The sequence below is a fragment of the Pichia membranifaciens genome, assembly GCF_001661235.1.
Source record: "Pichia membranifaciens NRRL Y-2026 unplaced genomic scaffold PICMEscaffold_2, whole genome shotgun sequence".
Taxonomy (NCBI): Eukaryota; Fungi; Ascomycota; class Pichiomycetes; order Pichiales; family Pichiaceae; genus Pichia; species Pichia membranifaciens.
Genome location: NW_017566983.1, coordinates 1464907 through 1492509, shown reverse-complemented (window position 1 = coordinate 1492509; position 27603 = coordinate 1464907). Strand labels below are relative to the sequence as shown.

Below are 27603 nucleotides of genomic sequence, written 5' to 3'. Positions count from 1 at the left end.
TGCACCATGCAGGCGTTCAGAAGATCCCTCACTACCGCATCGTCCGCCGCTGCCGCCGCCGCCAAGAAGCCCGTCAACTCTCTGCTGCCGCTCAAGTTCGAGCAGAACCTCTACGCCGCCGTCAAGGTCCACAACAGGTCATACCTCGTCACCAAGGGCGACCTCGTGAACCTGCCTTTCTGCATGCACGCCGCGGAGATTGGAGACACCATCCACTTCTCCAAGATCGACACCCTCGGCTCCAGAAACTTCACCTACCACGTTGCCGACGGCATAGACGCCGATAAGGTCACCGTCACCGGTGTCGTCGTCGAGAAGACGAAAAAACCCATGACCATCAAGGAGGTCACCAAGAGGAGAGACAGACACATCAAACACTCCCTCAGCAAACACGACCTCACCGTCGTGAGAATCAGCGAGCTCAAAATCAACTAGTGCTGTTTCTCCGCCCTCCACAGCGACGGTGCCCGCCTCTTCTCGTTTACTTCCATAACCTGTATATACAGTTTTCGTTCTCCCACACTACATGCATACGTAACTCGAATCACTCTGATGACTCTTTATAAAATCTTCCCCCCGTTTGCCCTGCTCAGTTCCCGCCCCGGCTATCGAACACGAGCCGGACCCGTAATACCAAGCCTTGACGCCGGTTGGCACCAGCAAGAAGCCTGGCACGGTATCGTTCCGGTTGAACGTATACCTAAAGCCCAAAGCTGCCCCATTGATCATGGCGTTGCACACCATGAATCCCTCACCTTTTTTTTCAATCGGCTGTAGAGCCGCTTTTGGCTCAGCACCGATCAGGCAGTTAATACGTGCACGAGGAAGAGAAGTCCAGCAGATGAAGAAAGGAAACACACCGTCAAAATATCCTGCCACACTCGGTTTTTGATTAGTCCATTAGGACAAGTGGAGTCGGTACTGTGCAGAAATGGCACACCCACACAACCAGGGAGCACGAAACTCCCACCCACCTGTACCCCTTTCACCTCCACCATCGGTGCCACCAGGTAACAACGACGGCAGAGAAGGTGAGCCGAAAGCGGGGAAAAATCAGGCCTCCAAGCCCAAGATCGTCTTGACAGTGAACACAATGCTCCCAAGAAGGACTTCTTCGAGTTCCCCTTCTCCCCAGGTAATTCCCGTTCCAAAGATAATCACTCCTTCTTCGCCTCAAAAATCAGTCAAATCGACAAAATCCCAGTCTTCTGCCAGCTCGCTAACAGCCTCTCCCTCCGAGTCGGCCAAATCAACTGGAAACCAAAAACCAAGCAGCTCAGCTCCGAGAAGGAAAAATAAACTGAAGCTCACATCTTCCAGAAACTCTTTCCTTCATGGTAGCCCTCTATATGGAGAAGTGAGTAATAAAATGAGCCTGCTTTTCCATGCAGCACACAATGAATCAAGCAAAAAATCAAATACCCAGAAACACCATACAAGCTCTTCTCAGTCTTCTGTATCTGCTCCACGAAATTCAACTTCTTCGGCAATTACACCTAACACATCAGATAGAAGCCGCCAATCCATACAATCCAGCGCTTCGGCAGTTTCATCCCCGAACTCGTCTTACTCAACAGCTACAATTGATACTAACTCAACTCAAGTGTACCCGAATGAAAGTTATACGAATTCACGGAATGACTCGTATGAATCGACATCGGCTTCGTTTACATCAGCTTTGTCCACAAATTCGGCAATAGCTACTTCGAATGCCAAAGCCGACTCACAACACTCAGTGAGAGGTAGGAAGGCTAGTTCATGCGAAACCAACTATCAGCAAGGAGCTTCTGACTCAATAATGAACAGCAATAACTCAGAACAATGCAAGAAAAACGACACTGGCATTGTGGGAAATGACTATAACGAGGCAGGTGAAAATGACCCCTGGGAAGAAGGAATGTTTGAGAATTTCAGCTTTGAAAACATGATTGCAAACAGGTATATGCCTTTGGAGGGAAAGAGAGTGAGCAAAGACCTGAAAACAATAGAAGATACGGATTTCAAATCAAGGGTGGTCTCTGAGCCTGCAACCCTGAAAACTTCCATAAATGGGTCACAGGTGACAGTTTCTGATGAACCTGAGCTTGCCAGCAAGTTCTCACCCAGCTCTGCTCCAACTTCCAGAAAAACAAGTGAAAACATAAACTTAGTGAGGACAATTCCGCCAATGTCAAATAAAATAAACACTTTCAAGCAAACCAAAACTCAATTGCCTTTACAGCTACAACCTTTAACTAAAACTCATTCATCGGAATCCAGCGCTGAATCTCCATCGAATAAGAATCAGTTAGTAAAGGTGTCTTCAGCCAAAAACTCTCCTAATCCCCTTGCAATAAATACCCAAATATCAAGATCAGTACCACCTGAACCCGCTGTTGCTTCTTCGCCAATTAAGACTGATGGATCCACAAGTGGTAAAACCAGTAGAAATGTTAGCAGAAGTGGCAGTGTTCATTCACGGGCTAGTGCTACCAGTGCATCACAGCGAAGCTTTACGCACTATAATAAAAGTCATAAAAGGTCGTCTTCAAAAGGTTCGTTACATGATATTACCACACCAAAATCATTTTTCAAGCTTTTTGGTAGTAAAAAGTACAACTCTAACAACAACAGTTATGACAGTAACCAACCAAAGCCTACCTCTAGTCACTCACATTCAAATTCTCAAGGGTCTGATAACTTCTCGCTACATTCTGTTCAAGGAATATCTCCCATAATGTCTTCAGGGGCCTCAATGCAGCAGTCGAAAAACAGTCCAGGGTCTGCTATAAATGAAAGTATGAATGGAAAAAATGACATTAGGGCAAGATGGGAAGATCATAATCGTGACAGCACTATGATTTCTGAGAAACAAGGCACATTTGAAACTTCAGCAGGTTCAATAACCACCAGTACAAGGGGAAAATCTCAAGAAAATCTATACTTGGGCTTAAATACCGGATCAATGCCTACCTTACTACCGATCAAAGATGATCTTCCCGTGGATGCTGAAAAGCGCAATACTTTAACCAGTATAAGAACTGAGAGCATCGAAAGTTTAGGAAGCTTGAAAAATGCAAATCGCCTTAGTGTTATACCCACGCCTTCAAGTACAACATCATCAAACAATCCGTCTCCATCTCTTTATTCCTTCCACCACAAACTTTCCAGGAGTAATGATCCCATTGTTGTTCCATCGAATAGAAACTCAATACTTATCTCTAGTCCCACGTCACTATCCGCGGGAACTACCCCTATTAGTGCTAATCCAACAATTGTGGCAACATCATCATCTTCACAGTCAACATCACCTACTTCTGGCCCTAATTCTTCACCTGCTACACATACTACTAAAAAAGTTAAATCTTTTGTCAAGCTTGGCTCAAAATCGATTAGGTATTCACGTGGTTCTAGTTCTTTGGCAAGTAAGTCATTTAGTAATCGTAAAAAACCACCTGTTCCAACCAGTGATTGGGATACTTGGGATGGTCATAGCGGAAGTTTTGAAAAGATAGGGCCTGTTGGTAGAAAGCCAAGCCCCCCTGGGCAAACTATTCCCGTCGTCACTACTTCAAACTTGCATATATCTGATGAAAATAAAAAGAATCTAGTCCAAGGGAAACCAAGCATTGTAAGGCTATCTAGTTCTTCTCTACCGACGTTGATTGCGTCCAGTGATAACTATCATGGACATACAGTAGAACATCCTCCATACAAGTTACTAAGCGAAGCATCAACTCCAACTTCTGAAGCTATATCTAATTCTGGATTGCTTTCAATATATGCAGCACCTTCTAACTCAATTAGCAAAGCTTCATTACCAGCGGATTCAACTCATCAGGAATACAAAGATTTGAAATTGAACTCAAAATTTTTACCCAAGCCTCAAGAGGCCTTCAATAAAATTATGGTAACTACCAATTTTGTAGATTATCGGCTAGTGAATTTTTCTAGTGCAAGCACGCTAACTATGTTTTCATCAGTCATACAACACATGTTTCGTCTAAAAGGTGATGCTCAGTTTTTCTTGACAAATATTGGATCAACAAGAGATCAATTAGGTAAATGTTTGGATAAGGGTTCATTGCAAAATATCTGGGATCATATGAGTCAAAGTCCCGAATCCTTAACCCTTGCGTTTTATGTTACATCGGACACTAAAATGAAGTCAACGGAAAACAACACGTCTCCCAGTAAACTTGGCAATAAAATCGATCACCATAATTCTCATCATGACAAAATAGAAGAAACCTCTTTGTATACAACATCATCATATACCAATTCTATTAACTCCGATTCAAGCTATGACAAGAACCTTCCTACTCCGCAGCATTTGATCTCAGCCAGAAAAGATTCTTCAGTTGATTACTGGAGTTTTAAAGACTCAGTAGAGAGGAAACCGTCACTTAATAGGGCAATTTCAGTCACCCACTCGTCCATTTCTGGTGACTCGCAAACTATGACATCAGCTCCAAGTTTGTCTCGTAAGGCAAGTAAGGTTAGTGTCGGATCCAGTGCAAGCAATTTAGCTTCACAATCACATAGCACCCACAACTCAGCTCGATCATCAACAAAGACCTTGGTTAGCTCGGCTCCAATTTCTTCAAATAATGAGAAACTTTCTCAACCTCCAAAGCTAAAAGGGTCTTTCAAGGTTATACCACCTCAAAAGCCTCATGTTGATTTTGACAATAAACGCCCAACTCCTTTTATTAAGTCTAAAAATCTAGTTGCACAGCGGTATCCGCCACCACCACCTGTAACCCCTCCTGCGATACCATCGTCAACCTCACCAAACCAGCAAACACCTTCTCAGTCAAGTGCGGAACTGTCGTCATCAAATCTGAGTAGCAACCATCTCACTAGTGTAGACAAGCCTGCACCAGGATTTTCAAGAGCAGCAAGGAGTCAGAAGAAAAAACTGATGATATCAAATAGTATACGTTCGCTACAAAGATCAAATACCCAAGGGAGTTTATTGAGTACCAAAAGCTCAAGTAGTGGAGTCAGTATTGACCCATTTTCTGAGAATAAGATTTCATTTACTAATATTGAGTCTGATGATAGTATTTCTACAAAGAGTAGTGATATTCATAGTGAAAATGAAAGTGAGGATGGGGACGATGAGTTTGGTCTTTTTGCTAAAAAGCCTAAAAGTTCTCGAACTGATAAGTTAAAAAAATTGAACATGCGTCACAAAAATGCTTCCGGTAATGAACCAATATCTTCATCATCATCAGATGAAGATGATACTTTTGAACTATTTCAAAGACCACCGAGAGATCTGAAAATACTGCCCAAGGACCAAAAAGAAAATAGTACTATCCGCCCAAAGCAAACCAGTTTTATTGTCAAGGATAATAAGCATGACAAGTCTGATCCTACTGGTGATAATAGAACTGGCAATGGAAGAGAGTTGTATACACACCAAGGATTAACCCAAAACGGTTTTACACCTAAACTCAAAAAGGCTCCACCAAACCTGAACAAACAAAATGAGATATACAATGAGAGTTTGTCCAGTGAAGCCAACTCAACTGAAGATTTTAACAGCATAACAAAAAGCTTTAGCGAGGACTCCTACACAAACTCTCCGGCAGACTCCAATATTTCATTATCCAGCTCTTTAGATTTGAGGCCCCCACCTGAGGTTCTATATAATAACTTGGAGGTTTTCTTTCCAAAAGCTGATCTAGATAGAATAATTATAGATGAAGCACCGACAAATGGAGTAGGGTTTGGTAGAATGAAAAGTATTAGAATCATTGCTCAAGAAGCAAGTCGCAGAGCTTCATATAGATCTCCTTTGCAACAAGCGGGAAATTTTACGGATGGAAATAGGAGCAAAATAGTGGGCAGCACCAAAAGTCGAAATTTGAGTGGCCTAGCCAACCGTTCAGCAACAAATACCTCCTTATTGAGAAGAAAGAGTACCAAGATGTGGGGCCAGAAAGTTGTTGAGGTTACGCTTAATTCCAAGAATAAAAAGGATCTTCAAAAAGTTATACCGAAACGAGGAAAAAATGGTGAGTTTGTTGAATTTGCATGGATTAAAGGTGAGTTGATCGGCATTGGAAAGTTTGGTAAAGTGTATGTTGCAATGAATGTTACAACTGGTGATCTTATTGCAGTCAAACAAATGAGCATCAATCACAAATTTTTGAACCGTAGGGAAACAAACGATATTGTTGATACATTCAAAGCTGAAGTCGATTCACTAAAAGATTTAGATCACGTTAACATTGTTCAGTACTTAGGATTTGAAATCAAAGATAACACTTACAGCATTTTCCTCGAGTATGTGTCAGGCGGTTCGATAGGTCATTTACTAAGAAAATATGGTAGATTCGAAGAACCTTTGGTCAAATATCTTACCATCCAAATGTTAGAAGGTCTCAACTACATCCATTCGAAGGGTATTTTACATAGAGATTTGAAAGCTGATAACTTGTTACTCGAAGTCGATGGTGCATTGAAGATTAGTGACTTTGGTATCAGCAAGAAAGCTAAGGATATCTATACCTCACAATCGAAGCTAAATTTTCAGGGAACGATTTTTTGGATGGCACCGGAAATCATTAACGATACTCATGGTGTTGGGTATAACGCCAAAGTGGATATTTGGGCTCTTGGTTGTGTTGTTTTAGAAATGTTTTCCGGAGAGAGACCCTGGAGTAAGTACGAAGGAGAAGGTGTTTTGTATAAACTAGGAAAAGAAAAAGAAGCACCTCCAATCAAGAAAGAAATCAGGAAAGAGATATCCAGACTGGGAAAAACTTTTATGGAAAGGTGTTTTGAAATTGACGCCACAAAACGTCCTACTGCTCAGCAACTATTGGATGATGCATTCTGTGTTGTGGATAGTGAATTCAATTTTGCGGATACATCTCTCGGCAAACGTATTCATGTGGTAGAAGAGCACGAGAAGGAGAACCTTAGCAAGAGAATGCAGAGTATGGTTAGAAAACTTTGAAACTGATTGACCCCCCACCCAATAGGGAAGATTCAGGCTGTGCAAAGAGATTTTTCCAATTTTTTTTTCTTTCTGTGTAAATATATATGTAAATGTTATAATAATGAACATTCACACTTTTTCTTTACCCTACCATCTAAAGGTAAGTCAATCAAATAAACAATCCAGTTATACAGCAGCAATGGTCAAAAAAAGTAAGACTATCTCGAGAGATGACAAAAAGGTGAAACGTGAACAGGCCGAGAAGCAACTAAAGGAAATAAAACAACGAGTGCAAGATCTTACAAGTGAAGAATATAAAACCTTTGAAAGGTTCAAGGAACTTCCATTGACCGCTGATATCTTACGGGGACTTGATCGTTCTGGATTCCACAGCTTGACTGAAATTCAGAAACTGGCAATACCTGAATGTCTGAAAGGAAATGACGTTCTAGCAGCTGCAAAAACTGGATCAGGCAAAACTTTGGCTTTTCTAGTGCCTGTTGTGCAAAAACTTGTGTTCGAAAACTGGAGTGATATGGATGGCCTAGGAGCACTGATAATTACACCAACAAGAGAGTTAGCTGTGCAAATTTATGAAGTCTTACTAAAAATTGGTAAATATACCCAATTAAGTGCCGGGTTAGTTATTGGAGGTAAAGATTATAGTTTTGAAAAAGAACGTGTGGGGCGTGTTAACATTTTGATCGGTACTCCGGGAAGGTTGCTGCAACATATGGATGAAAGCGCTACTTTACAAACTGATAATGTTCAAATGCTTGTCCTCGATGAAGCAGACAGGATCTTGGACATGGGTTTCAAAAAGACATTGGATGCAATCTTAGGGCAATTACCTGCAGGTAGACAAACTTTACTTTTCTCTGCAACACAGACTAAAAGTGTAGGTGACTTGGCAAGGTTATCAATGGTGAACCCCAAGTATGTCAATGGAAACTTGGCAAACGGTGGTATTGGCGGAGAGGAACTATCATTACCGGAAAGTTTGGAACAGAGTTATGTTGTTGTTCCATTGAACGAAAAATTAAGTTTGCTTTGGAGTTTCCTTAAATCTCACTTGCAGGCGAAAATATTGGTTTTCGTGAGCTCATCAAAACAGGTCCATTTCATATATGAGACTTTCAGGAAGTTACAACCTGGTATACCGCTTATGAAACTTCACGGTCGTCAAAAACAAAAAGCCAGATTAGAGACATCTATGAAATTCACACAGAGTAAAAATTGTTGCTTGATTGCTACTGATGTTGTGGCACGTGGTCTAGATTTCCCAGCCATTGACTGGGTTATCCAATTGGATTGTCCTGAAGATGTCTCCACTTATGTTCACCGTGTCGGTCGTTGTGCACGTTTTGGCCGTCAAGGAAAATCCATGCTTGTCCTTTTACCTAATGAAGAAGAGGGTTTTATTTCGCAAATGAGTGCAAAGAAAATTGAGATTAAAAAACTTAATATCAAAGGTTCCAAGAAGAAAAATATACAGTCACAAATTCAAAGTTTGTGCTTCAATAGTGCAGAACTCAAATATCTCGCACAAAAAGCATTTATATCATACTGTAAAAGTGTGATTATTCAAAAAAATAAATCTGTTTTTAAGATTGACGAATTACCCTTAGATTTATTCGCATCCAGCTATGGTTTGCCGGGTATGCCAAAACTAAGGTTACCTAAGAAGGTAGATGATGAAAGTAGGATGAAGCTCAAAGAAAAGAAGAATGAAAACAGAAAACTTAAGTCACTTTCAAATGCGAATGACGAAGGAGAAATTGAGGATCAGACCAAGAAAGTTAGAACTAAATACGATAAAATGTTTGAAAGAAAGAATCAAGATGTTCTCAGTGAGCACTATATGCAACTTAACCCAGGACTGGGTGGTAAAATGTCAAACACTTCAGATGATGACGATGATGACGAAGAATTCATGAAAGTGAAACGCCATGACGATGAGGTGAAAACTGCAGATTTGCCAGAACTTGAGCTAAATTCCTCCAAAAGGGCGATGAAGAAGGCTTTGTCAAGAAAGCTCACTGCAATGAAGGGTGACAAAGGAGCGAAACTAGTGTTTGATGAGGATGGTAAAGCCCACCCAGTGTATGAACTAGATGACGAAGAAACTTTCCTCAAAGAGGGTCCTTCTAAGGTCCATTCTGAATTCTTATCTACCGAAAGAGAAAAAATGACAAAGGCAGATGAGATTGATAAAGGTGTCGTCAGAGATAAACGTGCTGAGAAAAAACGTAGAAGAAAAGAACTCGAAAAACAACTTGAAGGAGACTCTGATGATAGCGAAGGTCCATATGTGGCTACTCTCGGTGCCTTAGCTAGTGGTGATGAGAACGCTGATAATTATGAGAGTGATGAGTATGGTGAAGGGGTTCCTGATTTGGAAAATGATCTGGAAGACAGCGAAGGCGAAGATGATGTTCAACCAGAAAAGAAGAAGCAGAAAAAATGGTTCGATTCTGACAAGTACAAAGATAGGGATTCCAAGGATGCAGGAGTGTTTGAAATTGAACAGCCTGAAACAACTGAAGACTTGGAAGCTTTGGCTGCTAAGTTGATGAACTAGTAAAAATTAGCCGTAAATGTATATATAGTTAATCAACACACTTGGTGCATTAAAAAATACAACGAGATAGAATATAGATGTTTTGTTATATTTCATTCAAGGTATCTGATACAAGGTAATTCTCTATACGCAGGTACATAATCCGCCCTTTGGAAGAATATATAGATGAAGATTTTATACTTAAAGTATGCTCCTATTTATTGTTGAAGTAAAGGATATTATACAAAGGTACTGTACCCGGATGTGCTGAAGACGTTTTTTCTTGTCAGGTACTTCCTAATTTCATCTGCAATCCAAACAGTGCTACTTATTGCCATCAAGTAGAGCAAATCGCCAATAGAAAGTGCTTCAGTTTGGAAAATCTCTTGGAAAAATGGAACATAAATGGCACACAACTGGCCCAAAAGGGATCCTCCAACTGCATAGTTGAACATCGTGTTTGACAAGCCCATTTCAAATACAGATTTGTTGTTTGAGCGACAAGCAAGTGCATTGAACATGTCAAATAACACAAAACAAGTGAAGGTCATCGTAGTATCTCTTCGTGTAATCGAGTCACCCATTTCTCTAACATAAACAAACATAGTACCGATGATAACGAACACCGCACTTTGCAAAACACGTTTTATGACTTGCAGGGTAAGGACGTTATCATTTCTCTTTCTAGGTGGTTTATTCATAACCTCTTCATCGACCGGCTCGACACCCAAAGATTGGGCAGGAGGTCCATCCATGATGATATTAATCCATAGAATTTGCATTGCGTTGAGAGGGTTCGGCAAGTTGAAAAGAGTAGCAAGCGCAACTAACGAGAGAGCTGCAACCGAAGTAGAAAGCTGGAACGTTAAAAAGCTTTGAATATTGTTGAAAATACCTTTACCTTCTTTAATAGCCTGTAAAATAGTACTAAAGTCGTCGTCAGTTAACACCATGTCTGCCGCTTCTTTGGCAACATCAGTACCGTTCAACCCCATGGCAATACCGATATCCGCTAGCTTTAGGGCAGGGGCATCATTAACACCATCACCAGTCATCGCAACAATGTCACCTCTCATTTGAAGAGCCTTCACAATTTTGAGCTTATGTTCCGGGTTAGTTCTGGCAAAAATAGTGACGTTTTGGATGGCATCCGCAAGCTCAATTTCGTTCATTTGATCTAGTTTGTCCCCCGTTAATATACAGTTTGGACTGGTTGGCATGCCTGCTTGATTTGCTATGTTTAAAGCTGTTTTTTCCGAATCCCCTGTGATCATGATCACATGAACACCACCTCTATACAACAACTGGATGGAGGACCTAATCTGTGGCCTTGGTGGATCATTCATACCCATCAAACCACAAAAAATCATATCCTTTGGTTCGTCGTCAAATGATTTACTGGACTTGGCAAAGGCTAAGACTCTTAAACCATCATCTGCAAATAAATTTGCCGCTTCAGTTATCATATTATTCATTTCTGGAGTCAACTTGATAACATCACCATTCTTATTGTAATAACTTTTGCATAGCGATAAGATTTTCTCTGTTGCACCCTTGGCATAAGTATCCGTAGCCTTTCCGTCCCCGCATGAAACAGCCATATATTTTCTAGATGAAGCAAATGGTAATTCGTTGATTCTAGGAACACTATCTCTTACATCATAAAGGCCGAACTTCTTTAGCGACTCAATAATGGCAATATCCGTAGGGTTTCCTTGAAACCTTTCTTTTTCAACTGAGTACTTTGAATTATTACAGAGACAACCGGTGTTTAACAAGATCTTTACATCATTTGGGATGTCTGTAATAATGGCACGATTATATGAGTAGTTCAGGTCTGACTCCTCAAATACGATTGGTTTGGATTCCATTGCAATAGTCCAAATTCTGTTGACAGTCATGTGATTCTGAGTCAATGTACCGGTCTTGTCAGAGCAAATGACGTTGACAGAACCCAACGTTTCAACCGAAGGTAATCTCTTGACAATCGCCTTTTCCTTGGCCATTCTCAAAACACCCAAGGCAAGAGTGACTGTGACAATTATCGGTAAACCTTCCGGAATAGCAGCAACTGCCAAAGAAACAGAGACCTGAAACACATCAAGCCACGATCTACCCTGGATGACACCAATCAAACCAATCACACCAATAACAGCAAAACTAAAAACGGATAACTGACCACCTAATTTGTCCATTGCATTTTGAAGTGGCGTTTTAGGTTTTTCAATACTCGACATCATGTCAAACACAGAACCGAACGCAGTTTCCTTCGATGTTGCAACAACAATACCAGAACCATGGCCTTCCCTGACCAAGGTACCCATGAATGCGATGTTGGAACGCTCACTGATGGATGTGTTTGGGTTTGTAACTTTCTCGGTATTCTTCTGAGCAGGTTTTGTCTCCCCTGTCAAATTACTTTCGTCTATTGTGAGGTGCACGGCTTCCGTTAAACGGACATCTGCGGGGATCCGGTCACCCACACTGAAATGGATCAAATCCCCAGGCACCAAGTGATTCGCCAAAACAGTTTCTGTCGAATTGTTACGTGTTAAATGTGTCATTTCTGGAACTAATTTATTCAATGCCTGGAGAGACTTTTCTGATCTGTATTCCTGGACAAAACCGACGGTAACGACAATGAGAATTGCTGCAGAGATAGAGACTGCATCGTCAATGTTTCCCATGACAAAAGAAATGACTGCAGATCCAATGAGAAGCATGATCATCGGATCAGAGTAAAATGTTTCAAGAAACTTCCAGAGCAATGATTCCTCGTCCTCTGAATCTAACTCGTTGGTACCATGGATGGAACGACGCGTGGATATGTCTTGCGGATTGGATAAGCCCGTCTTGATATCCGTGTCAAGTTGATCAACTAGATCCTCAACGGACATCGTACAGTACTTAGATGACAGAGAGACTCTCATCTTCTCCGTCGATGATGCAGAGGTCAAGATGCTTTTCTCCTTATCCAAGTAAGAGGAAGCATCGAACTCCTCAGTAGACGCAGAGCTAGCCCCATTGAGAGAGGTGGAGTACGGGTTGTCTGACATTTCCATATGCACTACCGTAAAAGTGTTGCTTTTGTTCTATAAGCAATTGCTGCTGTGATACCGATCAATTAGATCGTCGAACAATAAAAACAATAGAGATCGAAAAGTAACAAGTAAAAAGGGCTCTGAGTAACAGTACCTAGCCCAGTAAACACAAAAGCCGGAGTCTCTTATCCAAAGAAGTGTCTGTGATTCGTTTGAAAACTCACGAACGGCAGTTCTTTCGTGTGCAGGCCCGTGTAAGATTCTCCTCCCTAACACGCTCAACAAGCCCCTCCAGCCAGCTTAAACACAATGTACGAACAGAACAATCGTCCGGATTAAGCTCCGTGTCACGTTTCTGAAAATTTTCGCACCACCTGGAACGCCAGGCGACTGCCCGTCTTGACTAATGGACGGAGCAGGAAGAGGGCAGGGATGCAACAGATAGGGCAGGGGGCGGCAGCGTGATGGGCACCGACAGATCGTCGAATGCAGGTAGATGGAAGAACTTGCGGCGGAGTAACTTACGGTAAAACCAGAGATGTATGTATATATATAAAAGTTACGAAGATGGCCCTTGCGTTTACGGTCCGTCCGCCACGCCCACCTTCTGCAAGGCCCGGATCATGGCGTCCTTGCGTCTCATAGTCTGTTTGAGTTCGGCAATCTCTTCTTGCAACTCCTCGAGCAGCTCATCCTTGGCATGGTCGGCACGCTTTAGCGCCGAGATGTTAAGAGTGGCCACAGTGTTCAGAACCGTGCTACTACTGTCTAGCTGCTCTTGCTGCTGTAATTGTCTGTATCTCGCTAACTCGATTTCGGATACACGAATACGGTTTTCAAGATGCGCCACGTATGATTCTGTTTCGTTGAACCTACTGTTGTACTCTCGTAGTTCTATTTCCATGATACCAAATATTTCTTTGCTTTTTTTTCTTGTGCCCGGATCGAGATCCAATCCATCCAGCAGATCGTTGAGCTTACCAAGTTCTTCATTGCAATGTTGTGACCGTCTGATGTTATCTTCAAGTTGAAGCCTCTTCAGATGTTCGACTTGCTCGTTCAGTATGTTGTTCTCAGCCACAAGCTCATAATATAGGTCGTCGTTTTCAACGCACATACTGGTCTTGTTGTTCATGCTGGCGATCCCACCCGCTGAATTGTTGTTGCTTATCTGTAGAAGACTTCTCAGTTCCGCTATTTCCAACTTCAAATTTTCATTTTCCTGCATTAGCTTTCCGAGATCATTATCTGCAGTGTTTTGTTTCACGTTCAAAACAACATTTCTGGCTCGGAATCCAAATCTTAAGGTGTTTGTCGTTTCACCAATAACATTCAGGCCCAATTGGATCGTACATAAAATAGACACCATTGATCCACCACTGAGTGAGGGCTGCAATATTCTGGTCAATTTTGAATCCCTATATGGCACATGGACATTAGCAGAGCTGCCCACATTTTCAGAGAGTTTGGTGATTACGGTTCCCAAGGCTAATAGAGATTTGTTGATATATCCACCTTCTTTCCTTCTGTCAGTATGAGATGTAGCACGCTCACTTCCAGCCAAATCACAAAAGTTCAAAGATGAAACAATCTCAGTTCCTTCATTATCTTCCATAAAAAGTTTCAGCATTATGATAAAATGAGAACGTGACGACCTGTAGTTATAGTCTGTACTGTCAGTGCATCTTAATAGCTCTCCCTGGTCAATTAAAGCAAGTAGCTGATCTGTGGATGTGACCCTAACTTCGCGTAGTCCACGAACACTAATACCAAACTTGTCGTCATCGACTATCCTCAAATCACTTGAAAGATTTGGGAATCTGGTATTTTTATTGTCCTCTGCCAACAAATCGTTCAACTTTTCATTGTAGATTTCCAAAATTGAGCAAGTCATGTAATTGATTTTCTTCTTTGTACAACTACTGGAGACAATTGTGTCATCATCGAAGACATTTTCATTTATCCAGCTGTTATCTTGATCCATCACATCACCTGCTGTACTCGATGTTAGGTTAGTCCTATCAAACTTATCAAACAAAAGTGACACTGAGTTTCTCACCACACCTCGCATAGAGTATGTTTTACCTGATCCAGTCATACCGTAGGCAAATATTGTACCATTGTATCCATCCAGGCATTGTTGAATAACCGGAGAACCGACCACATCAAACACACATTGATTATCGTCTTGCGTGGCGAAAACATGATCATATTGAAAAAATCCAAGATCAGGATGCTCAATCTGAGAGCTTGCGCAGTCTATATTCCACGGTGTGGGCATATTTCTACCATTCTGTTCAGCAGTAAGTGGACATGGCCTGACAGTGACTCGTATGCGAGAACTTTTACGCTGCGAGTTATTTTCTAGAGTACTTAGGGACAAAGGGGAGTCCGAGTAAATGGTGTTGCTTGGAATACGTGAGGAGCTTACTGAACTAGTTCCGATCGAAGATGAAGACCTTGATGTGCTCCTAGAAAGTGAGGTTCTTCTTTGTGGTGTACACGAAGAAATGCTGTTTAATCCCGAAGGTGTTGGAAAAGCAGAATTTCCTCTTGACAGTACCCTAGACGCTGCCCTCGATGCTGTTCTAGAGCCTGCTCTCGGAAGAGGATTCAAAGTAGAGTTGCTGGTTGTATAGGGATATGCGTTGTTGTTGTTTGGTACTGGTGGTTTATGAGCATCTTTTTGTAAGGTTAAGCGCTCTGAGACAGAACGCTGATTGTGTGTTGATGAGGGTCTTAACGCCGCAACATTGTTACCACTAGCGTTTCTGTAATGAGAGGTATTTCGTGTAGGCGTCTGCATGTTCTGTTGTAATATGCTTTTGCTGGACTTTCCATCGTTCTTGATTTGTTCTCTAGTCCTCCATTAGGTTCAATTCTTTTGTTTATGTTCTACTAGATCTAGCCATTTCAGGATCACTTCTCGCGGCTTTAAAAACAAGAAAAGTATTCTCAGACCGTGAAGCGTAATATGCCAAGAAGAAAATCACCTAGAGACAAAAAGGAATTATATCTTCATTTCGTGCTTTTTTTAGTAGTTGGCAGCAATTACTAACTACTACAGGGAAAATAGTGCTTTTGATTAGAAATGTAATATCTTTCGATTCTGAGGAATTATTCTTCATTAAACTTTACACAAACTACCTGGCCATATTTATGCAATTCCAATGCATTAGTATGTAAGATGTGCTTGCCACATTTCTGACAAGAAAGTATCCGCTAACGTCGCCATCAATTGCATCACTGTCAACAAAGCCAATGCTTATAGACTTCCCTTCGACAAGACTAAAGGTTGCGCTACTAACGAGGCCGACAACGTTGTGTAATTTTGGATACAATTTCTCTGCTTCTGCAACTGATCCTACCCGTACAGAATTTCCACGGATATTTGTGACAACACCTGATGCAGTTTCTTTCCAGAAATTTTCATACTTCTTGTTTACCTCGTAAATCCTGGCATTAGAGACAACATTCCCTTTGCCGACGCATGTGAGATATATTGGAGTGACTGCAAGTGCTGGAAGCTGCTTAATGTTGAAAGTTAATTTGCGGTGATCTATACCTGTCGTAATATTGGTTGCAAGTGTTATAGGCTTATATTGCAGCAACACAGAATGCAGGTTTTGCTTTTTTAGCTGTTGTTCTGCGGCTTGGATTGCCTTTACAGCAATCGGAAGGTCAGAGAGAGTTTGAGGAACAATGTTTAGTTTATCGTCTGTTACTATCCGATTGTTTTGTTTGTTTTTCATTCCCCCTAAGTTTCCTTCAAGCTTTAATTTTTTGGTAACTAGCCTTATAACCTGCAACCCTCTCCAATCAAGCCCAAAGGGTGATAGTGTTTCCCCGGAGCCCAGTCCATCAACTTTAAGTTTTGCGTACGTTACTCTTTTGGATTTCGGTTTCTTTTCCCACTTCCGCTCAGCTTGCTCTCTCTCTAGTTCACATTGAACGTAACCGTTGGTAGTGAAAACCATATCTGACCACCCTAATAGCTTACGCTCTAGTCTCAGTTGCTCAGATTGTTTGAAACCTCCAAACTGGACATGAGGCACATGCACAAGTGAATACCAGAATGGAACCACCCAAAACCAGGGTAACAAAATGGTCCACTGCTCATACGATTTGATTAGCATTACGCAAATAGATGCATCATTTTCTTTAATTGGAATAGCTTCTCCTGGGTGTAGATTGCGCCTCTTGCCTAGTTCTTTCAAACTCATTTGGTTGTCATAGGTTTGAGCACGAGACTCTGGGTTTAAAATATCATCGCTCAAGCTCTTTTTCTTCTTACTCTTTAAAGCGATCAAAATATCTAGTTGATCATCATAGTTGATCTTTGACTTTGCTGGAATCACTGGCTTTGTTTTAAATCTTGGATCGCAAACGTTAAAGGTGAAAATGGTATTTTCTGGAACGCTAGTAAGATCGTTTAGTTTATGAAGCTTCAAAAAGCTCTCAAACTGGGAATCGTTTTCTTGACGGCACTGCAAAATGGATTGTAATGCTGTGAGAGACTTAGGACCAGTGAGGTCAATTGAGCCTATGGAATACTTACAATCATGAATAGTAACCTCTTCAACGCCCTCCAAGTTTCCGACGAGTTGACTGAATACCGTAGAAAAGATTGACGGGTGTAATCTAGCCATAACTCTAAAGGTGTTTTGTAAAGAATTTTCTACGAAAACTAATGTCATCCTACCAATTGGATCACCAGAGTCATGTAAGTCATATACATAACCTTCCCAAGCGATTCCTTTGGAAAGACAGCTCTCGTATATTTTTACCTTATTTTTTGTGATGACCGAAATGTATTTTAAGACTTTTTCCATACTTCCCTTGCTGTACGCATTTATCACCAGTGAACCAATGTAAGAAGTATCAGAAACAACCGCTCCCTTTAGTCTCGAAGCTCTACTTGTGCTCCTGTAGCATCTTTGAGTCGGTTCTAAAGGGATTGTCCATTCCCACCTCTTCATCATTTTAGCACGTTTTGCATGCCATATATGGGTTGGTAACCATTTGAAGTTTTTCTGTCTTGTAGCATACTGAACAGATGTGAGTTTTCCAATTTTGCTCAACTTATTTACAGATGTATTATCATACGAACCCAACTGATTATGGATATTAAAAGCAAGCTTTTTAATTTTGGTCACATCATGTTTGACCCACTTGTGGGAATTTGAATTTTCGGCCTCCTCAGGGTCATGTTTTTCATCTAAAAGTTTCAAATCTTTTTTCAGAAGTTTCAGTTTTTTCCTTAAATTTATTTGCGAGACACTGATCCACTGAGAGTTAGGCAATCTCCCCTTTATTTTCCACTTAGCAGCATATTTGAGCAATTTCATTTTTCTAATGAGGGCCCATCTTTTTCGACCCCGCCCAATCTTCGGCTTGATTGGTTTTCCCATAACAGTAACACCTTTAGTACCCAAAGTCGTCGTAGCTGAACCGGCTTTTGACTGTAAACCCATCTCCCGCAAAGCCTTTCTTCTCATTCTCTTGGGTATTCTGCGCACATTGTGACTTGCTGTTCTTCTCCTCAATGTACGAGGCAATGTTTGGAAGACCCTTGAAGCACCGGAATTTTTGGATTTGATCATTGCCGAATCCAAGGCTCTTATTTCAAACTCCCTAGCCGATAGATAATCTGGAATACTGAGCTTATTTGGAATCATCGATCCATTGCTAAGCATCTTCCGTAATTGTTGTGCGGTAGTTCCACCTTTGGGAGGATTGGTAAAAGACTCATCTTGAATCTGTGTTCGTATTTGTCTGGAGTTGTAAAGCTTGGTTCGTTTAGATGTCGGATTATTGTTGGAAGCAGTATTTGAAGTTGTGTTATTTTTTCCGCCACCTGCCACACTTCCACCTGTTGACGGCTTCTTTGGTAGCGACTGCATTAGATAATGCCAGACAACACAGCGTTTACAAAGTGTAAATCTCGGAGATCTAATGGAGAGGTTACTTGCAAAAGAGTTTCATGGGAATAGAGTAAAAATATTTTATTATTATTATGATGAGATGAAATTTCAAAATAGTTACGTAATCCTATCTAGTATACAATGAAATGCTATGGGGTTAATTTGATTAATACTGTAGCTTATGCAATGGGATCCAGAGCTGGTGTTGTGTATGCCTTGGCTAAACCACGTTGTCTGAGTTTGACCATGGCAGAAATTTGGCTGACTTTGGTGTACTTGTTCTGAAGATACTTCAGTTTGTTTTTCAGCACTTCTTTGTCTTGCTCACTTTGGCGTAAAGAGGAGACCAGTTCGTCTTGGTGTTCCATTAGCTGTTGCAATTCTTTCTCCAAGTGCTGACTGAAACGATCATCCGTGATGCCAGGCTGCTTCTCTGTACCAAGCTGTTGCAGGAGCTTGTTTTCTAGCTCAGCTTTTGATTTGCTCAGCTCGTCGAGTTGACTTTGCAACAAGTTTATTTTATCTGTCCACGATTCTTCCTTCTTTTTCCAGTCTCGCAGCCACAAATCTTTGGCTTCTCCACCATCTTCACCTTTGTTTATATAATTTTCCGTTCCCGTGGTATCTGTAAATCCATCACTAGTACTTGCTGCATGGGTTTTGGGCTCTTTGTTGGGTTTCAATGCGGTCTTAAACCATTCCAGTTCACTTTCCAGAAATGCTATCTTTTCAATACATTCGTTATGTCGCTCGACCTCACATTTTAGTTGTGCTCTCACGTTTCTGATTGTTGACTCCAACAAGTCGTTGTCAGTCTCCAGTGCAGTGATTTGCATTTGCGTGGACTCAAGCTTATCAAGTTGCGTAGACATCTCTCGGATTGTGTTGTCCTTTTCTTCTAGTTGCTGTAGACAAGAGTTTAACTGCTGCTGCAACAAATCCTCCACCTGGGATGATTGCGTCGAAAAGTCTTGAAATCCTGACTCTAACTGGAGTATGTGAGATATTAGCTGATCTTTGGTTAAATTGCTGTAATTGCGTTGGCCTTTCATTGTTTCTCGACCTGCCATGTTTATACATTGACCTGGCGATCTTTGTAACTAGTCATAAAGTAAACTGAACAGAATTGCATCTGGAAGAAAAAACAACGAGACACTCCGATAAACTTCTGATATGACATGTACCGTTTATCTTACACCCACAATACCAACTCTTGGATCCTCGAATATTTAGTGTCTCTGTATCTATTGACAAACTTCCCAAAGCAGTAATGTTCATCATCTTTCTTTCGCTCACGACACTTGCATAGTCGCGGCACGACTCTCCAACACGTCGCACAATTTCTGCTTTTGGAACTTTTCCTCTTTCTCAATTAATTTTTCAAAAACATTTCACTTCAATTTATTTTCGCATTTCTCATATTTTTTCAAGATTTTGTCGAAAACTTTTTTTCATTCGCAGAAATATATTTTTTGCGAAACGGTTCACGAATTAGAAACTAGTACGTCCAGAGGTGTTCAGCTCGACCTCCAGAAGGCCCTTGCTAGAACAACAAGAACAGTCATTCAAAAGTATTGCAAGGTGGAGCGAGTTTTGCCGGCAAACGAAAACCACCAGGAAAAAAAACTACAATTGGAACCGCTTCCTCGAACCGAACTTCGAACTCACCAACGAAATCCATATAGAGAGGGATACCTTGAATCCTCAGGCAGACATTTTATCATCACATAACCTAGAGGTTTCTAGTGTTAGCACCTGCAAGTATTTGAATACCACCTATTACACTGGTGGTTTGAAAATAACTACCGGAACTTGAAGAAGCCAACATGAATTCCTCCACAAGTATTTCGTCAATCAATAATAACAACACCCCGCACCATATACAGCAACACTCGCAATCAATATCACCGAATGAGATAGAGTCAAATGCAAATCACATGAGCAACGGGAATTCAAATAAGAATATTGATATATCCGGATATGTTGAAACTTACCATTCTCCACATTCACCCCACTCCCCACATTCACCATCGCATTATTCGAATGGCATTGCCAGCCCATCCAGCAGTATAAGTATAAATAACGAGAATTATTGCAATCCAAATACTCCGGCAGTTGCAGCCAGCAACGGTAATATTCAGTTCAAGCATTACACTGTTAGAAATCCCCCAGGAATTCAACAACAATCTGAACTTGGAGATCATGACCGACACAAACATCTCGAGGCTCTTGCTGCCCATCCTGTTTTAGTCCACAGAAACAACACACATTACCCAACTCCAAATAATACCCCTATTCCACCGAACACAACCAACAGTAGCAATGTCCCAGCCAGCAACAATAATAGTCCTTTGAGTAGTACCCAAATGGGAGCAAAAGCTACTGGCGTGACTACGAATAAAACTGCTCCTTCAAATCATGATACCAGTAACAACTCGAGGAGATCGTCACTTGCTGGTGCTAAAGATTCCAAACTACATCTCCAGAACGATAAATTTCCCGTCAGCATTGCTAGAGACGCCAATGGATACCCGATATTATCGAGAGAGTTTGTTGTTCGACGAATCAGCGAAGGTGAAACAGGACGCTTGAAGGAAGAGCTCAAATGTGAAGCATGTGGAAAAGGATATAAGCATATCACTTCACTTGCGAAACATCTGTGGGAACACACAGCTGAATGGCAGAGCACGAAGAAGTTGTTAATCAGCAAACATCAACAGGCACAACTTCTTGAGGCAGCAAGCATTCTATGCAGTCTTGGAGATAAGACGACGCTTTCATCCAACGGTTCCTCATCTTCCTCTCCTTTGAACAGCACCCCACCACTTACCGCAAACACAGCTACCAACGACCTCAAGTTTGAAGCCAACACCCACAGCAAATTGTACCAACTGAATCATCACAACATTCCCACGGCAAGAAGAAAGAGTAAGAGTGAGAACACAAAAGCCGGAAAATTTGGTGGTAAAAGAAGAAGCAAGAGTTTTGCGTTGTCGTCGTCTTCCCTCCCGGCCAGTATGACAATATCGAGTGGCAATAGCAACGGTGCTATTTCTAGCAGTCATAAACATCATCAACGGGTGGTGAGCGGTAACGACCATATAATACCCGACTTGGAAAATATCAATATGTCCACGAAGAACCCTGTCGCTGCTGATACTCTAAGTTCCAATGCCACCACCTGCACTAGAAACAACCAACCTTCAGGTCTGAGGTACGGGCCGTCGGGCCTCCTCAGCTCGGTCAGACGAGAGAGCGAATCTGCACAACCTCCTATCGGCTTGCGTAGGCCAAGCATGCACCTCAGTCCTAGCATGAGCGTTAGTGCCTCCCGCCGGGGGTCTCTACTCGGCAGCTTGATCAAGGAGGAGTCCAACGACGCCGAGAACTCGCTTGTGATCTACGACTCCGAGGAAGAAGACTGATCGACTGCGCAGTCGAATATCGCATGCATGTGGATGTACGGATCCGGATGTCTAAATGCGTGAGTCTTGACTAGTGTATAATATAGTATAGAGTATATAATAGAGAGCAGAAGGTGCGATTGCAAACCAACCCAGGCCTCGCTAGTTTTCCCTCCATTGATGCGAGCACTTTGTGCACTTGTAGAAGGTGGTCATCGGTTCGTCCGCAGAACGGATCTGCAACTGGAAAAAGTAGGCCCGGTCGTTTCCACAAGCCTCTCGCGGACATTGCGCCATTGTCTGGTCAACATTATCCCACGATCCTGCCCCTCCCAGCACGTCGTCAATCTCCTTCTGGGGTAACACCTTCCTTTCGAACATCTGCAACCCCATTATCGGGAATTCGTACGGACAGGTCGGGCACGTGAATGCGTTCGAGCCGCTCTCCTCTGACCGTGCAATAATCAGCATGTTCGAGCAGTACGGACAAAACGTCAACATGGCCTTCGCTGCTCCCTTACCTGGTCTGAGTCCCGCTCAAGACCTTTCCAGAGAGAAGCCAGAGTTGATGGAAAGATCAACTTTTCAGATAGATACGGAAAAAAAGCCAAAAAATAAAAAAATATTAAAAAGTTTCACCCGAGCACGTGACGGCAGAAATGCACGTGTCACTAAGAGCTCAGCTCTTTCCAACTACGCTCTGCCTGCTTTCCGGCTGAGAACATGATTCGGCTCCTGGTGAGGAGTCTACGGGTGCGGGTGTTGTACCGGAAAGCTCAGAAGACAAGGGGCACACGGCACACGGTTTTGCCGACATGTTGAGCTTGTACTGTAACCAGGATCCGATTTTTCTAACGTCTTTGCTTTGTTTAGGCTGAAGATTTTCTGTGGCTCCTACGCATCCCCACTGTTTTTTCTCCGCTTCAGGGGCTACTGCTTGAAACTGCGATAACCGCTGGTAGTGAGTGAGAGTGCGTCTGCATCGGCTGTACGACAACAACCATTATTGCAAGGCCAGGTCCTGTACAGAGAGACCCATCCAGACATCAGCAGAGAAGCAGAATACACGAAATAAAACGCTATGCCTGCCGGGAATGTATCTGTGAGCAAGCAAGGGAAGGGCGGCGCCGAAGTGGGACACCAGGACGATAAGGGCCTGTACATGGACAGCGAAGGCGGTCAGGCCCCGAAACACGGAGCCGGCGTTTTTGCAAAGCCGGAGGCTCTGGGGAACGCCGAGACCAACAACTCGCCCTACATGATGAATGCTCCTTCCAAGTCGCCAACGCATCTGCACACGCAGCCTCAGCCGCAGAGTATGAACAACCATAACCACAACCACAATTTGAATCATAATAGCGATGGGCATGGACACGGACGTGGAAACAGCGTGATTACGCCGTCTGCTCTTCCGTTTGACTTATCGAACTGGGAAGACGCTCCGGACCTCAACTTCTTGTTGGATTCGCAAAACGCATCCGTTGAGTCTCCTAACCTCTCCAGTGCATTGTCGCCAATGAACAATATAAATACCCCCCACAATGCCGCTCTCGGCTCGTTTAATGGGCTCAGCCAACTCAATAATCTGAACTTCAGAGGCCTTGCCTCTAAACAAGCCAACGAGACCATGGCTAATCTGCCCTCCAACCCGAACTCCGGATCCTCCCAGAATGCAGCAACAGGCCGAAATCCAAGCACCAATCAAACGTCTTCGACTCCAGTCGATTACGCCATGCAGTTGCAGCACTACCAGAACTTGCTTTTGGAGACACAGAGCCTACTGAACATGAAACAACTTCAGCAGAAATCCCCAGCCTCCATGGATCAGTCTAGTACATTCAGCAAGGCCCACAACACATTGCAGCAGACTTTACAGCAACACCAGAAACACCAGGACCAACATTCATCCCAAGCATCAACACAGGCCCAAGGACAAAGTAAAGGCCAGGGTCAAAACCAAAGTCAAAGCCAAAAACATAATGCTGCTGCATTGCTCTCTGCAAATCAGCTAGATCCAAATAACTTTCAGAACTTTGTACCCAATTTTAATGCAAACTCACAGGCACTACTACAGCAACAGATCTTACAGCTGGCACAAATGTCAAATAACAAACTATTCAGTGCACCATTCAACCCCTCTCTTGCTGCCGCAGCAGCAGCGGCAGGCCTGCCGACCGGTATGCAAAATGTGCCAGTTTCTTCTCTGCCTCAAGAAAGTATGGCTTTACCGTCATATTTGACAAATTCATTAATAGCATTATCAACTCCGGCAATACCAGTGCCTTCACCATTATCTCAAAACGCAACAGGCTTGCCAAGTAATGAAATTAACAACAACAATAACATATCGAACCTTTCGATTAATCCAGCCACTGGAAAGCCAACAAGTAGTACTATCAGCAGCTCCCCGACTGAGTTCTTGAAACGAAAAGCTGATATGCCTCAACCTCGCACAAAGGTGCGGCCTTGTGACCATTGCCGTCGAAGGAAAACCAAATGTGTCATGTTTGCTGAGCTTCATTCTTGCAAGGCGTGTCAGCAAAAGGGTATAAAATGCACGTTCAATGAAGCATCAACTATCAAGCGTTCAATGTCGTCGTCCGATCAAGACAACAAGAGAATGAAATTTGAAGATCCAACTATCGAACCTCCACCTAATATCCCGGTTCGAGACACCCACCCAATCAAAGACTATTCAACAATGCAGGGACACTCGTTGTTGAAGAAAACTTTGAGTCTACAGTTTCCGAGGTCTTCATTCTATGTGGGTCCAACCTCAATTTATGACCCATTGTTCCTTGATGAGATCTCGCTGGATAAAATAGATCAATTTCAGATCAATAAATCTAACTCTATAAGAAAGGTGGCTAACTCGATTCAATTTTTACTTCGTGATGATTTCAGTGAATTGTTGTACGAACAATCAGAACGCGAATCAGACACTGTTGAAAAATATGTTGCCCCCAACGGCCACATTTTGATCGACCTTTATTTTAGGACAGTTCATCCATCGTTTCCAGTTCTACATAAGAAAATATTCTTAGAGAAGTATGCTCGTACTCATCGTGAATTTGGGGCCTCCATTCTTGCGGCTGTGTACATTTTAGCTATCCAATGGTGGGATTATGAACCACGTTTGGCAAACCTGCCAAAGCCTGATGTCACTTCTCTATTACGATTTGCAATGCGTACTTTCATCGATGTCACAAGAAGGCCTAAGTTGAGTGGAGTCCAGGCTGGTTTACTTTTGTTGCAGTGTCAATCATTAAATGTCAGCCCAGCCAACAACACTGCAAATGAATTGGGCAGCGAAAAGGTATCCGTTAAGTCAGAGGATAAAGAAAAAATCAAGGCCAAGGGTAAGAATAAAGCTCTTGAGAAAGAGATCGAAAATCAAATACAGATGTCACAGCAAAATAACTGGTTGTTATGTACACAAGTTGTTGGCCTAGCTGAAGAGTTAGGTTTGGGGTTGGATTGTTCCACATGGAGGTTGCCTAAATGGGAAAGAGGTCTTCGTCGTAGGCTTGCGTGGGCAGTCTACATTCAGGATAAGTGGTCTTCTTTGGTTGAATCCAGACCCTCTCATATTCAAGAAAACACCAATTGGATAGTTAAGCCTTTGACTGATGAAGACTTTCCAGAAAGAAATTCTAGCTTTAATGAATCTGTGGAAAAGGGTAACGATGGCGAGCAAGCAACTGAAGGTTATACATATGTTGATGTTGAACTTGGTAAAGAGTCTTTCAAACAGACAGTTTCGCTCTCTTTAATATTGAGTGAGATTCAGTTTACTTTATATACTCCTCGTGCAATGGAAGACATTAAACAAATTGATGAACTTTTAAAATTGGCTAAGCCACTGCAGTTGAAATTAAGACAATGGTATCACTCTTTGCCAAAAACGCTTCAAATGGGTTCAACCAGCCCTAAACAATTCAATGCTAATGGAAATCTTCAGCTTTCATATTTTGCAACAGAGATAACGCTACACAGACGAATCATCTCTATTCTGTATAATCAGATGTTGATGTCTCAAAATAGCCAAGGAAATTCCGATTCTCAGTCACCTAACAGTCCAGTATTATCCTCAAGTGCAGCAGAATCTAATTCTTCGACAACAAACGGTGGCTCGACAAATATTCCTGCTCCACCTGCACAGTTAGTTTTTGTTTGCCGTAATGCAGCTAAAACTCGTTTAACTGCTTCCATTGAGTTTGTTAGAGAATTAAGAACCGAACATTTGCACTCTTTTTGGCATAGCAGCGCTCCCCGAAACTTTGCTCTGATTGGTATATTTGCTGCTCTGCTCTATGTTACAAGCTCAGATGCCGACGAAGCTTCAGCCTACCGTGAGTATATAATGGACTACAGATGGATCCTCAAATTGAATTCACCTGATTTTGTCATTGCGAAAAATGCTTTGGAGTTGATTGATGGAGTAGTAAGGAATATTCCAGGGTTATGGAATGAGTATGACGGTGTAAGTATTGACCATATGAGCAATATTGGTGGTCCGGGTGGCGATAGTGGTGGGCTTGATCCGAACATGTCCTCCACTCTGAACAACTCGGAAGACCCTAACAACGACCATACTAGAACTAATAGTAGCAGACCTAAAAACACTGATTCTAAGGGAAATAAAAGCAACAGTAACGGAAATGGTGTATCAGATGCAGAGATCAACACATCTAACTCTGCATTCAAAGCAAGCCAGGCCAGTTTGGTTGCGGTTAGTAATAATACCAGTATCAATAATGCAACAAAGGGCCCCGCTAGTTACAATTACGATTTGTCCACTGCTATTAGCCCTAGAACTATTATAAGTCCAACGCGAAGTAACAGTGACGTTTCTAAGGTAAGAGGATACAAAAACAAAACATCTAACTCAAACACCCCAGTTAGTGCATCATTTCCTCCGTCACCCTTACAAAATGGAAACACTGAAAATAAAAATGCGAAACTCATTTCTAGATCCAAATCTAAGTCTCCCATTCTGCTGATGAGCCAACAAAGGGTTTCAAACTCTTCTGGCACCCCGGTTTTGAGCAACACTGAAATTTCCTCAAGCAATGTTCTTCAAACACCAACAGCTACTGATACCTCTACCCCAACTTTGATGTCGCAAACTCGGATTTCAACTCCTACACGTAGTACTGCCTCATTTTCACAACAGACACGCAATTCTGGAAATACAGATTCAGCATCCATTGATGGCAGAAGTGATATCAATGAGGATAAGGCAATGTCAAAGGATGATGAAGAGAGTACCAGTGCAGACGGCAACGTGGAGGAGAACAACCAAGCAGTTAAAAAAAAAGTAGAAAAACTTTTCAAATATGATGGTCAGCAAAGCATACTAAACATGACTACAGCACTTGGTATTACTAAGGATAATAATGGCGGGATGGGACCTATTGGTAAGTTGAAGCCAGTAAGCTACAATGGGAGCATGAATTTTGAAGGTACAAATAAAAAAGCATCACCCGAAGCAGTAAAAAGAGGTGAGCAGCAGACAGGAATGAGTCTTGACATGCTCAATCATGTTCAAAAATTACTAGGTTTGGGTAATGAGAATGGAACCCACTGAGCTTCGTTGCTGCACTGATGCATCATAGTAATGTATAGTTGATCATGAATATGATATGTCAAATCTAAACATGTACAATAAATTTAGTATTAGTATTTTTTCACGATATTCTGTAAATATATTTGAAACTAATTCACTAAAATAAGTTGG

At 42.1% G+C, this 27603-nt stretch overlaps 10 protein-coding genes across 10 annotated transcripts; 5 read left to right on the top strand and 5 right to left on the bottom strand.

Moving 5' to 3' along the window:
* Positions 1-21: 21 nt before the first annotated feature.
* PICMEDRAFT_26189 (hypothetical protein) lies at positions 22-432 on the top strand (the record flags this gene model as incomplete). The annotated part of the gene is made up of 1 exon (XM_019162437.1): positions 22-432. A coding segment is annotated over one exon (411 nt), but the record flags the coding sequence as incomplete, so codon positions are not given.
* Positions 433-6025: 5593 nt separating this feature from the next.
* Positions 6026-6835, top strand: PICMEDRAFT_22933 (hypothetical protein; the record flags this gene model as incomplete). The annotated part of the gene is made up of 1 exon (XM_019162286.1): positions 6026-6835. A coding segment is annotated over one exon (810 nt), but the record flags the coding sequence as incomplete, so codon positions are not given.
* Positions 6836-7133: 298 nt separating this feature from the next.
* Positions 7134-9515, top strand: PICMEDRAFT_71749 (hypothetical protein; the record flags this gene model as incomplete). The annotated part of the gene is made up of 1 exon (XM_019163997.1): positions 7134-9515. One exon carries the CDS (start codon positions 7134-7136, stop codon positions 9513-9515), a length of 2382 nt encoding a protein of 793 aa, XP_019018823.1.
* Positions 9516-9733: 218 nt separating this feature from the next.
* Positions 9734-12424, bottom strand: PICMEDRAFT_31864 (hypothetical protein; the record flags this gene model as incomplete). Its single annotated transcript, XM_019162728.1, has 1 exon — positions 9734-12424. One exon carries the CDS (start codon positions 12422-12424, stop codon positions 9734-9736), a length of 2691 nt encoding a protein of 896 aa, XP_019018822.1.
* Positions 12425-12830: 406 nt separating this feature from the next.
* On the bottom strand, positions 12831-15400 carry PICMEDRAFT_50592 (hypothetical protein). Its single transcript, XM_019163147.1, has 2 exons — positions 14563-15400; positions 12831-14454 (listed from the first exon to the last, which is right to left on the bottom strand). Exons 1-2 carry the CDS (start codon positions 15339-15341, stop codon positions 13116-13118), a joined length of 2118 nt encoding a protein of 705 aa, XP_019018821.1. The 5' UTR covers positions 15342-15400; the 3' UTR covers positions 12831-13115.
* A 278-nt stretch (positions 15401-15678) lies between these two features.
* On the bottom strand, positions 15679-18438 carry PICMEDRAFT_71746 (hypothetical protein; the record flags this gene model as incomplete). Its single annotated transcript, XM_019163996.1, has 1 exon — positions 15679-18438. One exon carries the CDS (start codon positions 18436-18438, stop codon positions 15679-15681), a length of 2760 nt encoding a protein of 919 aa, XP_019018820.1.
* Positions 18439-18519: 81 nt separating this feature from the next.
* Positions 18520-19581, bottom strand: PICMEDRAFT_15623 (hypothetical protein). Its single transcript, XM_019160895.1, has one exon. The coding sequence runs from the start codon at positions 19527-19529 to the stop codon at positions 18639-18641; it is 891 nt and encodes a 296-aa protein (XP_019018819.1). The 5' UTR covers positions 19530-19581; the 3' UTR covers positions 18520-18638.
* Positions 19582-20285: 704 nt separating this feature from the next.
* On the top strand, positions 20286-21884 carry PICMEDRAFT_71744 (hypothetical protein; the record flags this gene model as incomplete). The annotated part of the gene is made up of 1 exon (XM_019163995.1): positions 20286-21884. The coding sequence occupies one exon, from the start codon at positions 20286-20288 to the stop codon at positions 21882-21884; it is 1599 nt and encodes a 532-aa protein (XP_019018818.1).
* A 141-nt stretch (positions 21885-22025) lies between these two features.
* On the bottom strand, positions 22026-22364 carry PICMEDRAFT_71743 (hypothetical protein; the record flags this gene model as incomplete). The annotated part of the gene is made up of 1 exon (XM_019163994.1): positions 22026-22364. One exon carries the CDS (start codon positions 22362-22364, stop codon positions 22026-22028), a length of 339 nt encoding a protein of 112 aa, XP_019018817.1.
* Positions 22365-22578: 214 nt separating this feature from the next.
* PICMEDRAFT_15621 (hypothetical protein) lies at positions 22579-27557 on the top strand. Its single transcript, XM_019160894.1, has one exon. The coding sequence runs from the start codon at positions 22945-22947 to the stop codon at positions 27451-27453; it is 4509 nt and encodes a 1502-aa protein (XP_019018816.1). The 5' UTR covers positions 22579-22944; the 3' UTR covers positions 27454-27557.
* Positions 27558-27603: the final 46 nt, after the last annotated feature.